The sequence below is a fragment of the Nannobrachium achirus genome, assembly GCF_963921795.1.
Source record: "Nannobrachium achirus genome assembly, chromosome: 14".
In the NCBI taxonomy this organism is placed as follows: Eukaryota; Metazoa; Chordata; class Actinopteri; order Myctophiformes; family Myctophidae; genus Nannobrachium; species Nannobrachium achirus.
Genome location: NC_137821.1, coordinates 49460518 through 49477965, shown reverse-complemented (window position 1 = coordinate 49477965; position 17448 = coordinate 49460518). Strand labels below are relative to the sequence as shown.

Below are 17448 nucleotides of genomic sequence, written 5' to 3'. Positions count from 1 at the left end.
TCTTTCTACATGGGGCCGTGTGGAGGCATAGAGGGCCAACCCGGAGAAGTGGAATTCGTATTGGTGTAGATTAGGCCTCAGAACTAGGCCAGACAGAGCTGGATATTTCAGATATCCACATAGAAAAATATCTAGGTCCACACAACAAAGATATCTAGGTCTAAAATAATCTGAGTCCCCAGACGAGTCTGAAGACGTTATTCAAGCACGACCACCGCTCACTTCACATTGGGTGTGATTTTTTTATTTACGCGCTCCGAAATTCACTCTGATATTCGTCCCGAAAAACGCAGCAGTGTGCAAAGACCTTAACTGTCTGATGTACATCACTGGCCAGATGGCCAAGACATGGCACCCTGAGGCGTCTTACTAGTAGTAATTTGCTTCATATCTTGACGGTTGTTGTGAGTAAAGTGTGTGTGCGAGTCTCTCACCTCTGAAGGCGTGGATGTCTCCATAGTGGATCTGCAGCACAAAGTACGAGATCCGTGTGTTCCCTCCCACTCTGAAGCCCACGTCTGTGGAGGAAGCACAGGTCAGGGGTCACTGAGGTCACATGCACACAGGAAGCCAGTGGTGGAACACGTAGTCTCGCGTAGCCAGACAACTATTCCACAATCTCCGAATGCTATATAGAGTCTGGAACGGCAGCTCCCGAACGGCGAGTATCGGAAGTAGCCAGTGCTGCACTGAACTGTAGTCCCATTGGAAACTCCACCGGGCGCGTCGAGCGTCGCGTCAACATCAACGCTGGGAACGCTCCCGTTTTAATTAATGAAGGGTGCTCCACTGCCGACGTCAGTGTCAGATGCTCAAATTCGCCCTGGTTCATTTTTTGACGCCGTCTGACACCGGCACGATGCTGTCATTTTGGTGGAGCCCTAGCGTAACAGAAACACAATAGCTCAGACAATGTCATTCGAGCGGCCTATTCTTGTTATGGGTGTATAGTTTAAGAAAACGTTTGAAAACATCATGGAGGTAACACCAATAACACCAGAGAAAGACGAAATAACGCCCCCAGAAATATTGAAAGGAGACTTAACGCTTCCAGTAGGATATGTTATTGCTACTGCACCAAGGGAGTGGTTGCGTCACATCCGCTTTATCATGCACTCATCGTCTCTATTTCCGTTTGCCAGACTGTATGCTGGGAGCATTTGCCCAAATCGCGGAGGCATGAGTCTGGCCTCGCGAGACTATGGAACGCGTAACAAACACAGACACCCAGGGGCAAACAGACGCCGGGCACCAAATACCAGCCGGGGGTCTGACAGCGTATTGCGCATCGACCACCATTCAAATGGACGCAAAAAAGCATCGCAAATAGCCGCCCGGTTCTTTTTAATCTCCTGCCGCCATCCATCCATCCGTCCATCTTCAACCGCTTATCCGGAATCGGGTCGCCGGGGTAACATTTCCAACTGAAACCTCCAGATTTCCTTATCCCGAGCAACTTTCTCCACTCCCTTAGGGAGTATACCGAGGCGTTCCCCAAGCCGGCCGTTTTATTTTGAAGAGCTAGGAAGAGCCCCGGAAGCTGCGTGCGTGTGCATGTGTGTGTAATCTGGCGAACGAACGGTCGCGCAACTAAAATCCTAACCAGGGCTGACCATCACGATTGAGTGATGGTGTGAAAAAGAACGTCTCTCACCCTTTTCGGCTTTATTTGCACCTTATCCAGAGATACAGACGTTTTTATGTTACAGCATAGAATAGGAGTTAATGGAGCATGGACGCTCCGTTTTGCTTCCGGGCGCGTTGCCTCATGCCGTATACACCAGCATCTCTCACAAGCACCCGTTGCCATGGTAACCACGGCAACGCTAACCCGGCTAGTCGGGTTAGGCTGCGGAAGTGTTAAACTCCGGGGGTTCTAATCAATTTAGCAAATGAAATGCCCGGCCAAATTGTTATTAAAAAAAATTGTCACTTTACAAATGTGCAGATACCCTGTATACACTTTAAAGCAGAAATAAGCAGTTTTCTGCTGACATACCGGTAAGCAGGAATCATGCAATGCTTATTTAAAAAAAATGTTTTATTTAAATTTCATCCAGGCGGCTAACAATTCTTCCTAAAGAAATGTTGTGTGTGTGACACTTCCTGGGGCTACAATCTGCCTCCAAAACTACTATTTTTATCTGTGAGAAGTTCTGTCATTGGTTGATTAAACTGGGTGCCCATCCAAAATAACAGACCAATCAGGACCGCCTCTTGTTCTTGTTCAGATAGGTTGACCTGTCTGTCAATACTTTTAGCCCCGGTCGGCTGGTTCATGCACCAATGAGCTGCTAATGACAGAGTTTCTTACAGATAAAATAATAGTTTTGGAGGTAGACTGCGGCTCCTAGAAGCGCCACAGAGACTAGATTTTTTTAGGGAGCATTGTTAGCCGCCTGAATATAATAAAATAAAAATAAAAAATAAGCAATTGCATGATTCCTGCTTACCGTATGTCAGCAGAAAACTGCTTATTTCTGCTTTAACTGTACCGGTATGATAGTTTGTTTACTGTTAACTGTCCCGACCCACAGTTTCACGCATTCCTAAGCCAATAATTTGATGACACAACGGACACAAAGGAGACTCTTTTGTTTTTGATGCTCTGTATGCTATACATGGACAATAACAGTCAAGGCCTCCCACCTTTGGGTAACTCGGTGGGGGGTGCATTGAGTCCCCAGGCGTACAGGACGGCAGCCTCGTCCTCACAGAGAGCCGTCCCACATTCCCTGCAAGACACGCAACATTAGTGTAGCTTTACATTTTTCATTTGGTTCCTTGCATGGTTTCCTTCCCCGTCGGTGTGTGAATGTGTGTGTGTGTGTGTGTGTGTGTGTGTGTGTGTGTGTGTGTGTGTGTGTGTGTGTGTGTGTGTGTGTGTGTGTTAGGGCATTCACGAATAGTGATTTTTAGTATTCGAATTATTCGACCTCAAAGTATTCGAATAGTCGAATATTCGACAGGACTGTCAAATATTAAGTAAGAAAGGGCGAACATTGTGAAAATAGCCGATCTACATGCTTATCTGTGGAACCGAGTCACATTAAATGTACTACAATTCCAAGTGCTTGTCAGGGTGGGGGTCCCTAGTTCAAATATGTTTATTTTGGGGGTCACAACCTAAAAAGGTTTGAGAACCCCTAGTATAGAGCATTAACAAATTCATCCACCAAGGGCATTGACAGCTCATTCTTATGACTTCCTAATTAACTAACCAAGTTTTATAAACTATATATTTTTAAAGAGAAAACAATAAAAAAATAAAAAAATAAAAAGCTAATGTTCGACTTCAGTGAACAACTTCGAATAGTGACTTTGATATTCGAATATTCGAATATTTGGTGAATGCCCTAGTGTGTGTGTGAACTGTGAATGTGTGTGAAGTGAATGTCGCTCTCTTTCCCTGTTTTTTTAAAAGAACCCAATCGTACCAGTATCCGGTGTGGGCGGCAGGTTTTTGGCAGCCATACAGAAGCATGTGATGAGCTGTGTCCATGCTGAGATGAGGCACAAAATACACTGTAGATTCACACAACAACAAGCACAGCGTTATACATACAGTATATACTAAATATCATCATAAATACAAATATATATATATATATATATATGTCATAAACACAAACTAAACCAGTACGACTCCCTAATCGGGAGATAAGCGACCATCACGTCGCATACACAAACTTTAGAAGACAGTCGTAGCCAATCATGAGGGAATATGGGAAATGGGACAGATCCATGTTGATGACATGACTTTAGAGCATACATGGGCAACTGGCGGCCCGGGGGCCACATGCGGCCCCCACCTTCACTTAAATGCGGCCCGCAGGTTAATACTGGAGTACTGATATATTATTGATTTCAGCTGTTACAATTCCAAACATGGAAAAATTACCCGCTTTAATTACTTCAGTCTATATTAGTAGCTTAATGACTTGAGGAGATTAAAATAAAACAACGTTTATTTATCTAAAACCAACATGTTTCGACCTTAAGGTCTTCATCAGTTCTTGCCCTGATGAAGACCGTAAGGTCGAAACATGTTAGTTTTAGATAAATAAACTTTGTTTTATTTTAATCTCCTCGAGTGCTCGGATCTCAACTTCTTTTTTTATACAATATTTGAATCCCACTGATCCTAGAAGCACCACATACATTTTTATACAATCTTATCTCCCTTGAGCACCCGGTTGTTCTCTGCTTTTCAATAAAATATCATGATTGAAACCTTCTGTCAGACAAGTGCTAATCTGTGATTTGCATTCGGATATACCTTAATTATTCCCTCCCACACGTACGACACGTGTGCCCGTGTATACGCACACGCTCAATCTTTGCTTGCAGGATATAGGCAATCAAGAGATCAATGTTCCTTCCCGAGTTTTAAACTGTGTGTAACAAGTGTTGTTGTAGCACACGTGCAGTTTGAATGCTAATGGAGTGTGCCATACAGCAGGGGTTCCCAAACTTTTTTTGTCTCAGGGCACCCCATAAATATTTTTTTAATGCGCACCAGCACCTTATATTTATAGCATATCGTCGTTGTAGGGTGGAAACCTTGTATGTCCAAAACCGTTCGTTTTGTATTTATCATCTATAAAATGTACGAAACTAGTGAAAATAGCAGATCTACAAGCACACGACGCCTCGCATCGTGAGGCGTTGTGTGCTTGTAGATCGGCTGTTTTCACTTTTGTGCGACAGTCTTGTATGATGAAGCAGGGCTTTGCTTTACCAAAAGACATTTACACATTTGAAACTTGGAGATACGAGGTTTCTGCCGACAGTGACGATATTTTAGTGATTATGTTGAGAGGAAAACATTGAGATAACAGCCATTTTGGTTAGAACTGACTGAAAATAACTTTGTACTTCAAGTTTAAAATGATACTAAATATTTTTGTCCAAATATTATCAAATTATCTCGCGGCACCCCTGGACTGCCGTCACGGCACCCCAGGGTGCCCCGTCACCCACTTTGAAAACCCCTGCCATACAGTATCTATTGTTATGTGTGTGGACTACTTGAAACACCCCATGGCCAGCTGTCATGATCACCTCAATAGCAACGCATAAGCAGTCACCTCAGACGGCACATTATCACATGAAAAAAGGCTACCGAGGTCCACACACCCCAGAACCCCCTCCTTTGAGGTTTGATATATAACGACGACCCACAGGTTGAGAACCACTGATTTAGAGGAAGTTTGTAGAATGGTCCCCAGGCTTTAATGGGTTTTAAATACTGGATATAAATACTCACCAATATAGGATTCTTCGCTGGCAGGCACAGGAACCACTGTGCACAAATAGGTGTCCGGCTGAAAAACAGCAAAACAAATATTAATGATTTCTCAATCAATCCACGACCCAAATCCCCTCATACACGCCACACAATGCAGGAGGAGGCAACAGACAATGTTGGCAATGGCAATCTGAAGTGCTTTCCCAGTTCCACTTCCAACCACAAGGGGGTACCAACGTATCTGAAATGACCATTGGACAAATACAATCCAGTGTTTTCCAACTTTCTCAATTCTCACTGACTCAAATTATGAATTAAAATAAAGCTTTGATGAAAAATACAGAATTATGATGATTGGTCGTGGTAGGAGGAGCCTCCTAACTCAACCTGCTGTGCTTTATCAAACATTCTCATGTCCCAAGGACCCCAGTTTAATTTCTATATAACTGCAGACCCACAGCTGAAAACAGGGACCCCCAGAAGAGACAGAAGATTTGTGTTGATGTTTCTTTTAATGACAGGAAATCTGCTAAAAGGGCTGAGAAATAAACAAAGAAACAATGCAAAATCAAAAGTAATTACAGTATGTGGGGGGAATTGTTTTTGGTTCTCGAGATCTAATATCTCACTGCATTTCCTCACCACTGCCCAGATACATGACATAGCGCACACACAAGCTTCCTAGTTCCTACTAGTTAGATGCCTGTGTGTTATTATTACACATGACTGTACACAAGCTCACAGGTCTGCGTACACATCCATCATGTTGCAGTTGGCATTTGATAACAGGCCTGTCTCGCCATGGGATTTGTGCAACAGTATGTTTGCATCATATCCTTGAGAAGAGATGGCTTACAGACTGTCAGCACTTACAGTATAAGTTGTACAACACCAGAGGGAGCCCCACTGATCTCGTTTCCCCCATAGACCAGGGGTCTTCGACGTTTTCAGGCCAAGGACCCCTTAGCTGAGAGAGAGATGAAGCAGGGACCCCCAGATTCCTTATAGTTTCATCGTTTGACAGCACAATCATCAGTGTATTTTGGATTCAGATATTTAACCACTTGAACCATCAATACTTAATAAACTTGACCTTTCACTCTGTACTCAGTCTGCTCTTTTTCCCCTCTACAACAAACCTCTTTGCCGAAAATAGCCGATCTACAAGCTCACAACGCCTCGCAGTGCGAGACGATTATGAAAAATAATCGCGATTATGTCAAATAATCACGATTAGACGATTATGTAATAATTGTGACAGCCCTGTGTGTGTGTGTGTGTGTGTGTGTGTGTGTGTGTGTGTGTGTGTGTGTGTGTGTGTTACAACAACTAAAAGCACTGTGCGTGCGTGCGTGTGTGTGAGCTTTTCACACGCTGCAAGAGTCTCCTAAAATGTGATGTAGCCGTGAGAGGTGTCCAAACAGGTCTGTGTTGACTCTGGTGCTGATCAAACAAAGACAGCAAACTCAGCTCTCATTTCCTCAAGGCTTCTGCCCTCATTTAGCATCAGCCTTACCTAAACACACAGAGACATCTAAAAAAAAAAGAAAAAAAAAAAAAAAGAATCTGAATATTGTGTAAAAGTTTGTTTTCTTCTGTAATATAATTGAACCATGTAAACTTTCATATATTCTAGATCAGGGGTCTTTAATGTTTTCAGGCCAAGGACCCCTTAGTTGAGAGAGAGATGAAGCAGGGACCCCCACAACCTGTTCATAGATTCCATATAGTTTCATCGTTTGACAGCACAATCATCAGTGTATTTTGGATTCATGTCAATTTGTATTTTCAGATATTTAACCACTTGAGCCGTCAATACTTAAAGGGATATTTCACTTTCAAAAAAACTTTTGGTAATTCTATCATCTAATCAGGCTTTTATGAATACCCTGAACAGTTTTTAATTAGCTTGATTGAATATTTAGATATTTGATGTAAATGTTACCAGGCCCTCCAGGCCCAGGGCCTCTCCCAACACACACCCATTGTAACTTCAAACTTCATGATAGATTAATTAAAAACACCCATTATCTTTTCTGGTGACTCATACTACCCTCCTAATATGTGAGCAGGCCGTGTTTTTTTCGATTAATAATTATTTTGTTGTATTTAATTTTTTCCATTTTCCCAAATAATTATTAAAAAATAATGAAAAAAGTTATCGAGAAAACACGGCCTGCTCACGTATTAGGAGGGTAGTATGAGTCACCAGAAAAATAATGGGTGTTTTTAATGAATCTATCATGGTTAAAATGGAGGTTGAAGTTACAATGGGTGTGTACAGTATGTGGAGAGAGGCCCTACCACTGCTCCCTGTTGAAAGTGGAATATCCCTTTAATAAACTTGACCTTTCACTCTGTACTTAGTCTGCTCTTTTTCCCCAATACACCAAAGCTCTTTGCCAAAAACAGAATATCTACAAGCTCACAATGCCTCATGCTGTGAGGTGTTGTGAGCATTGTAGATCTTCTTCTTCAGGACCCCCTGTAGTAACTCTGAGGACCCCCTAGGGGTCTCGTACCCCTTGTTGAAAACCCTTGTTCTCGATACATTTCCAAAGCAGTTCAATATTCAAACCCTTTTTCATTTTAATTTAGAATTTTACGCAGAGGTACTTGAGAGAAAATGTAAAAAAATATTTTACATTCATGTTTAATGATAAAACGACACATAATGCGAACGTGCTGCTCTGTAAAGCTTTAGTTTAAACTAAACTAGGTAATAATTTTGACTAACGCAACTCTTACTGTATAGAAAATAATATTCAGTCAGTATTTTCTAATCAAAATGTTCACATCCAGCAAGTAGTCCTACACATAAAAAAACAGGGGCCGAATGTGTTTTGGGCGAACGTTCCGGATAACTCAGCAGCGCTCTCTCTCCTCATCGCAATGCCGTTTGGCGACAGGGCACATGGTACAGTCTATTCTGGTTGGATGAATCACCTCGGAAGCCTTTCCCCACGACAACAATAGTACCTTGGCATAATAATATCTTTGGCTATCTGTCAAATCATCTTTTCATGTTGTGCATCACAACGGTGGCAAAGTTTCGTTTCACTGTTAGCTCTGCTCCACAGTGGCACTGCTCTCTGACCGGGTCTCGCATTAATTTGATTTTACAACACTGATGATGATGAGACGAGGGATACGTATAAGTGTTTTATCGCCAATCTTAAATCATCAGGGGCGACGGCCCTGCCATTTGATTTCCAAAGCGAGCTTTGCAAGGCAAGGAGGAGGACGGAGGAGGAAAAGAAAACAAAGCAGCGCACGACAAAAAAAAAAGTTTGTTTAACAAAATCACATGGATTGGGAGTGGATGGGGTTTACGAGGCGCGACGCGTTCAGTCTGGTTGTAACCTACCCTCACTTAGATCTGATTCAGACTGCAGACCACATGAATGAATTCCTTACTTTTCTTTTATCTCGCTGCGTACGCATCACTTTGATTTATTCAGAGAGAGACATAGCCTGGCCCAATACGTTGTATAATGTCACGCTGGGCAGCAACTTAAAACACTTTTTTTTAAAGTGTTGTAAGTAAGTAAGTAAGTAAGTACATTTTATTTATAAAGCACCTTTCGAAACAAAGTTACAAAGTGCTGTACAATGGACAAAAGTAAACACAATCAAACACAGTGCGCTGGGACGAATGTCCGCATTTGCCTAGCCATGCAGGCACGGAAGAAAAGTCTCCATGGCAACGCTGCTGTAACTTTCACTAATTGTCTCCACCAGCCGAAGGCATGTGGGAGAGTATGTTTTGTTTTCCCCTTCGTCCGTCCGTCCGTCCGTCCGTCCGTCCGTCCGTCCGTCCGTCCGTCCGTCCGTCCTTCCGTCCGTCCGTCCGTCTGTGCGTGTGTCCGTGCGTGTGTCCTCACTGTTTGTTACCACCTAATCTCAGTCGCCGTTGGGCCAGTCGCTGCCAAAATGAGCACACACACTCCCTGGATGCCAATTCAGAACCTCTGACCCACATTTTTCTAATGGGCCCGTTCTAGCGCCACCATGAGGCCGATGTTTGCAAAACACATTTCTGTACACTACTCTTACAGATTTTGTCCAAAAATCCTACAAATCGGTAGGCAGTATCTCGACAGTCATGTTATCGACACGGATCTGTCCGATTTTGCATATTCCATCCTGATTGTCTAAGATTGGCTTCCAAAGTTTGTAGGATTGAGCCATTTTGAACAAAATGCCTCAAATCCCAAACACAAAGTGCAATTATCATGAAATCAGAGACACACGTTCCCACTAGGTTGAGGAAGAAATGCCACTTCAAATGTTTGAAATCAGCCTCATGGTGGCGCTACAGGGTGATTTGTGGACTTTCTCTGGTGGGAGTCGACTTGTTGACTTTTTGGTTAATGCCCTAATGCTAACCCACCTTTCTGGGGCTGACTCCAGGCATGCGCAGGTCCAGCGTGAAGTTGTGTGAGGACGTCGTCGCCATGACGACGGGCAGTTGGCTCCCGCCGGTGCAGTGGTTGGGGTCGGACCAGGAAGTTTCCCCGTGCCTGCGGAAAAACCACGTCAGCCAATCAAATCAGCCATTGTTGCTTTTCCAGTTTTTTTTTTCTTTCTTTTTTTCAATTCCATCGCGTGTTAATTCTGCTGTGATCAACAACTCATAACACTCATCAGCAAGATGTCCCCGGCCGCCAGGGCCTGGGGTGATATGCCTTCAAATCAATGTCTACAACAGGGTTCCCCAATTAGTTTTCCCCTAGGGCCGAATTATGTCTAGGGTACCAAGCCGAGGGCCACAACATTGCAGGGGGCGACGGTGGCGTTCCCACTACTCCAGCGACAGTTCAGATATCGTCACTGTGGGGCAGAAACCTTGTAGTTTCAAATGTGTACGTTTTTTTGGTAAAGCAAAGCCCTGCTTCATCATACAAGACCATCGCACAAAAGTGACAAAACTAGTGAAAACAGCAGATCTACAAGCACACAACGCCTCACTAGTTTAATACATTTTTCAGACGATAGATACAAAACAAACGGTTTTGGACATACAAGGTTTCCACCTGACAACGATGATATACTAGTGTTGTTGCTGCTCTTATATCACCATTATTACTGTGGTTGCTGGGGGCCAGACAGTAGCCTCTCGCGGTCCGCAAATGGCCCGCGGGCCGCCTATTGGGGAACCCTGGTCTACAACAAGCAATGTGATGCATTGTGAGCTTGTAGATCTGCTGTTTTCACAGAACCAAAAAACCTGCCATGACTAACTGGAATGGATTTTTCAGTTAAAGGAGTTTATAAGTCTCTTTATAAGTATTTTTTACTGTTCGTCCTTTTACCGAGTGCCGCGCTGCGATCTGCTATTTTTGAAAAAGTCGTTAAAATGTGTGCAAATCTTTGAATATATGTATTTTCAAAGCGAACGTTTGTAACTCAAATTTTGCTTCTGGGGGGTCCCTGGAACTAGATATTTTGAGATGGGTGTCCGTGGCCAAATAAATATCATTTTGGGGGTCCTTCACATGAAAAGGTTTGAGAACCACTGACATATAGGAGTCTCTCAAGAACAGCACGTCAAGACACCTGGGAGAAAGGATCACTTTAGGCCAGGGGTCTTCAACAGGGGGTCCGGGACCCCTAGGGGGTCTTCAGAGTTACTACAGGGGGTTCTCCAACTCTTTGTGCGATAGAAACATTTTTTCCCCCTTTTTTATATTAACCACTTGAACCCTAGCGTCCATATTCTGAGAACTTTAGCCAAAAATAGCAGATCTACAAGCTCACAATGGCTCGCAGCGCAAGGCGTTGTGAGCTTGTAGATCGGCTATTTTCGGCAGAGAGCTTTGAGGGGGAAAAAGAGCAGACTAAGTACAGAGTGAAAGGTCAAGTTTATTAAGTATTGACGGTTCAAGTGGTTAAATATCTGACAACCCAAATTGACATGAATCCAAAATACACTGATGATTGTGCTGTCAAACAATGAAACTATATGGAATCTATGAACAGGTTGTGGGGGTCCCTGCTTCATCTCTCTGTCAACTAAGGGGTCCTTGACTCCTGCTTTAGGCTATTCTATGAAGTCCAGAGGTAAGCCGTTCTTTGGGTTGTTTCCCCCCACCACCACTAATGCCCTAATGTACAGTACATACAGTAGGGTTGTCACGATTATGACATTTTACTTGACAAGCCATTGTCACTCAAATAATTAATTGTGCTTTTGTCGTTGACAATTACATTTCTGTTTGGCTTGTAGGCGTTGAAGTTGCCCATGGCAGATATGACACATGGCCTAAATAAACAAAGAAGTCACTGACATATTTGAAAACGTTATACTTGAAAAAGAACATTTGATAGTGGGAATAGCTTGTAGATCCTCTATTTCCACTATTTTTGAAAATGTCAACATGGAAACGATTATGATGATTTTGACAAAATAATTGCGATTAGGCGATTATTACGGAATAATCGTGACAGGCCTATACTGTAGTACAGGTTTTTTTGCAGATCGTTCAGTCCGTTCAGTATCAAAAAAGCAACTGGGTTAAGGCAGCGGAAGCTTGTGATTGGCTGCGCGGAGGTGCCGAAAGTCTGGGGGATGGAGATACACCTAAACCTAACCTTAACCCTAACCCTAACCTCAGTAAAACTAACACTGGTGAATGTTAACCCGGTGAATGCTAACCTGCCGACGCTGGTGAATGCTAACCTGGTGAATGTTAAACTTGCTTAACCCAGTTGCTTTTTTTTACACTGTACGCACTGAACGACCTGCAAAAAATACTCTCTCATAGGTAGGGTTGGGTGTCGTTATCGATACTTTTAATGGTATCGATCGCATGACGTCGATACTATCGAGTATCGGTTCACATAAAAACAAACGATACCTCGTTGTGATACTCTTGAACGCACCCCTGGCCGGTCGCATCTGTAACAGTTGGGCTACTGAAAGTTTAATGACTGCTTTAGTAGGCTACACTCGTTACTGTGGAAAATAGCCGACAATAGCCTATAATGTTTATTATTATGATTGATGATCCAACGTCTATAATCTCCGCTCCGCCACACTGTGTGATCATCATCATCATCATCACCTCTGTTCTCCCGCAGCAGCGAGAGTGAAGTCCCCACTCTTTCTGTGTTGACGTTAAACACTTTATGCCTTTCTGTATCGTAGGCTATCATAAACATGATTGTCAATCGCGGGATGCATGTGTAAAATAGCCCATAGAAAAAGGCAAATAATAATTATAATAATAATACATAAAAAGTATCAAAAATGGTATCGAAAAAGGTATCGTATCGATTCCCAGGTATCGAAAAAGGTATTGTATCGATTCAAAGGTGAACGATACCCATCCCTACCCATAGGGGTACAGAGGGGTGTCAGTGACCTCTCACCTTTTGACCCTGTCCAGAGGGGTCTGGGGGTTCAGGCTGAGGCTGTGGCAGACCAGAGCCAAGGCCAGCGCGCACTGGAACAGCGCCGGCATGGTCGCTTCCCGCGGGCAGTTCCTTCCTTCGTTGGTAGGTTGGTTGGTTGGTTCGCCCACCGCTGGCGCTGTACGATCTCCTTTGGGTTCCTGGCGATAAAAGGACTAAGATCCAAAAACAATGCAGCAACAATAACAGCGACAGCCACGCCCCGTGCGGACGGAAGAAGCCGAGGTATTTTTTCTCTCAAATAATGTCTCGGTTTTCGGGGCCAGGGTTAGAAAGGACAGCCGCTTGATTTGGTGATGTGTGGCAGTCAAAATAAGTATAGTATGTGTGTATGTATTTAATGACGTATTTCCTCTCTGAGCTACGAAGGGTTGGCAGAGACAGGCAGTCACGCTGCGTTCAGGGTTCTTCTCTCAGTGGCTTTGGTTCCTTTGTCTGCCGTCCTTGGAAGTTCGAGAACCGTGTTTCTAAAACCGCCCGACCTGCAGCAAACACAACAAACATGTCATTATGTCATTATGTCATTATGTCATTATGTCAATATGTCATTATGTCATTATGGCAGTGCTTCTTAACTCTTGAACTGAAGATTCAGGGCTCTATTCTCATCCATGCCTTACCCCAGTGGTGCTCAAAGTGGATTCTAGAGACTCTGTGGGTTCCTTTAGAGGGGTCTACATTGACCCATACAAGTCTGTAACTCCTGCTCGAGTCGACTGGCAAGAAGCACAAGTCGTTAATGCCCTAGTACCAACATCAATACAGCATGGAATTGTGGACAAACTCAAATCCAACACAATATTCTACGTTTTTAGGTCTGAGAGGCTACCATCTCATCAAATGGTGGTCCGTGGATCAAATGCCCAATAAACAATGGACCATGATATGAAAAGGTTTGAAAAGCATTGCTCTACGTTGTAGAGCAGGGGTCGGCAGCCTTTTTGAAATGAAGTCTGTGCTCCGATTTGCGATCTTTGGGGCCGATACCGATCACCGATCAACTGGAATCAGTATCTGCCGATACCGATATTCCCGATCGCAGCGTCAAATCCATAAATTCTTCTATTAATTGTGTTACTGTAGCAGCATTTATATATTTGATGATTCTTCTTACAAAACATTGACATTGTAATGTATAATAAGTATAAACATTAGGAGATTGCAGGCTGAGGTCCTTTAGTATCCAATTCAACTTGTAGGAGTTGAAGCTGAGGTTACATTGAGTCCCACAGATAAATATTGTGAAAATAGCTGAACTAGCTTGTAGATCGGCAAAGCCGATAGCGATCAAAGCCGATAGAGGCATTATCGGGCGATCGCGATCACTCACCAATCAATCGGCAGATCTCTAAAAGTAAGTGCCATGTTTTTATTTTCTAGATGGTCAGTGTGCCATGTCAACAATCAACATACATTTTAATGACACCCCATTAAACAGTCAGACATATTTTTTATTGACAGGACATTGTTATGACGATCATTAGTCTCAGAGCAATAACCCCCCCCCCCCCCCCCCCCCAGTGCGGCACCGACTGTGAAAACTCCTTTTCACTTAAATGGAGCTCAGTTAGTCTGTTCTTGAGAGACTACTATGTCAGTGGTTCTCAAACCTTTTAATTTGAAGGACCCCCAAAATGATATTTATTTGGCCATGAACCCCCATCTCAAAATATTTAGTTCCAGGGACCCCCCAGAAGCAAAATTAGAGTTACAAACGTTCGCTTCAAAAATACATATACTCAAAGATTTGCACACATTTTCACGACTTTTTCAAAATAGCAGATCTACAAGCTCGCAGCGTGGCACTCGGTGCCGCGCTGTGAGCTTGTATATCTGCTATTTTTCACTGGTTAAAGCATTCAATAATTCTAGGCCTAAATGGGTTAACCCATTAAAACCGGGAAGCATCCGTGTCGTTTTGGATTTTTGCACTGGCTATTCAAACATAGCAGATATACAAGCTCACAGTGTGTCACTCTGCTTTTTTAACACATTTTTAAAACATTTGAAAGAACTACTGGTTTAGAAGACATTTGTAGAATTGACCTCAGGCCTTCAAGGAAGGAAGCTTTACCGTAATTGCTGGACTATAAGCCGCACCTGAATATAAGCCGCACCAGCTAAATTTAGAACAAAAAACAAATGTTTACATATATAAGCCGCATCTGACTATAAGCCGCAGGTGTCCTTCCTGCTTCCGGCTATAGCGCCCTGGTGGCCGTTAGCTGTAAAAATCTATATATAAATACTTGTTAAAGACCATAGTAAAACTAACTAATTAGCTGTAAAAGTCTTTATATAAGCCGCACCGTTGTATAAGCCACAGGGTTCAAAACATGGGAAAAAAGCCGCGGCTTATAGTCCGGCAATTACGGGTATGTTGTTTTTGTCACATTGTGAAGCCAATAATTTGATGTCCCGTGGAGTCTCCTGTTTACCGATGACCTGTCACCTGGTCATCACATTATTTTCTCAGGAATGCGACTTAAAAAAAAGGTAGGGCAAGTGATGTTTCTTTGGTTAAAATACATGTTAAATAGCTCTGTATTCTAATACTCGTTGAGTGTTTGTTTGGTTAAAATACATGTTAAATAGCTCTGTATTCTGATACTCATTGAGTGTTTGTTTGGTTAAAATACATGTTAAATAGCTCTGTATTCTGATACTCGTTGAGTGTTTGTTCAGTAACCAGGAGTCAACAGGTCTGTCCAGCTCTTTAGTAAACAGAAAATGCATTTTCAGGCCAGGATAAAACACACGCACGCACGCACGCACGCACGCACAGACAGACAGACAGACAGACAGACAGACAGACAGACACAGACACACAGATCTTTGCTCCTTATGCAGCAGTGGAAAAACAAGCCGTTTGCTGATATGATGACACCACTGCTTTCTGACTACGATTCCCAATCTACAGCCGTTGTTAATCTGCAAATAAGTCCTTGATAGTGTCGTCAACAAATGATATAAAATAAACAAATGTAGCCAAAGAATAAAGATATGTTCATTTGCATCATGACACTGTCATGTGAAGCCAGGCTACAAATATAACACCATGTTTAACCCATTCACATCAGGAAAGCATCTTTGTCATTTTAGATTTTAGCTACTGTAAACAGCATACATGGGCAACTGGCGGCCCGGGGGCCACATGCGGCCCCCACCTTCACTTAAAGGAGTAGTTCACCCCCAAAATGACTGTTTTTCTATTGATTAGTCATGCCATGGAGAGGTTTTTGTCACATTCCTAAGACAAAAATTTGATTCGAGTAAATTTACCCTCATTGATTCCGGATGGTGACCCGTTTCGAAACGGGTCCCCATCCGGAACGAATGGGGGTACATTTATTGTTATCACATTTTTGTCTTAGGAATGCGACAAAAACCTAAAAATATTATTGAACTCTAGTCTCCATGGCGTGACTAATCAATAGAAAAAAAGTCATTTTGGGGGTGAACTACTCCTTTAATGCGGCCCTTGGTTAATATTGGAATGCTGATATAGTATTGATTTCAGCTGTTACAATTCCATTTCCAACCAAGCAAACATGACTCGCTTTAATTACTTCAGTCTATATTAGACATAGCAGAACTTGTTTATTTTTATTTTTTATGTCCAATATATTTGTATTTAAGTTCACAAAGTTAAAGCCATACTGTGTAAGATGCCCAACTAGTGGTCATTAGCCCTATAGCAAACCGCGGTCGCGTCCGCGTCTTTCGGACGTTTTTCGTACCTTCAGACCCCCGCGTCTGCCTCCACCTCGCTGAGATCTATCTTTTAAGGGGTCCCTTGTTCCTGTGCGTTCAGTAATTCCAGAGATACGGACTCCTTCACCCTGCCTGGTAGGCGAAATTACCTAGAGAAGGGATGGTACAAACGGGCGACAACAAATATGGCTGCCATAGCGACCCCACTTCAAGATGCGCTGTGATTGGCCGGCAGTTGTATAACCCTCGCTGTGATTGGCCGGTAGTGTGATGACGCAATTTTGGCGCGAGATCCGGTCCACGGCAAGGATCTCAGTTTACATACAGAGAAGGCTTTACAGGCTGAAATTCACGGCGCGGATCTTCTAAAACTTTTGTGATTTAATAGTTAGGAGAATTTTAAGATTTGTTTTATAAAAAAAGTTACATAGTACAACTTTAACATAAGAACATAAATGCATTTGAAACGAAATAAAATTGTTACTTTGGAGGATTCCAATTAAAACATATCTCAAATGTATTTCGGATTCCAATTCAAAAATAGCAAAAATAGCAGATCTACAAGCTTAAAACGTGTCGCAGTGCGACGCGTTTTGAGCTTGTAGATCTACTATTTTTGCTATTTTTGACTGTATGCATTGTGGCCCTCTGGAGTGAATGTGAAAATATAGTGGCCCTCTCCATCATCAAAGTTGCCCACCCCTATATACAGCAACATACGTAGGTCTCTAAAACAGTGGTTCTTAACCTGTGGGGGTCCCCATATTATCTGGGGGGGTCCTCAGATGATTAACTTAATGTGCAACATTGTTTTCTCTCAACAGTAAACAACCCAACATGAAGTTTAAGTGAATGTCTGCACATTTCTAAAGTGACGATTTTAAGGACTTTTATAATACCTCTAAAATGACAAATTGTCAAATATGTATTGTGGAAAATAGCCAATCAAGCTCACAACGCCTCGCAACTCCCAAGTGCTCGTCAGGGTGGGCGGTCCCCCAGTTCAACTATGGTTATTTTGGGGGTCGCGGCCTGAAAGATTTTGAGATCCACAGCTCTAAAATAAT

The 17448-nt window shown here is 42.8% G+C and overlaps 1 protein-coding gene across 1 annotated transcript in view; it reads right to left on the bottom strand.

Annotated features, from left to right (window-relative positions):
• LOC308298106 (peptidyl-glycine alpha-amidating monooxygenase-like) overlaps positions 1 to 17448 on the bottom strand; it is a gene marked incomplete at both ends in the record, with an annotated part of 58749 nt that overhangs the window by 17143 nt on the left and 24158 nt on the right. The window contains 3 exons of the mRNA XM_080741663.1: positions 435 to 518; positions 2650 to 2735; positions 3438 to 3525. Coding sequence (XP_080597789.1) covers positions 435 to 518; positions 2650 to 2735; positions 3438 to 3525 — 258 coding nt within the window. The remainder of the gene's footprint in view (positions 1 to 434; positions 519 to 2649; positions 2736 to 3437; positions 3526 to 17448) is intronic.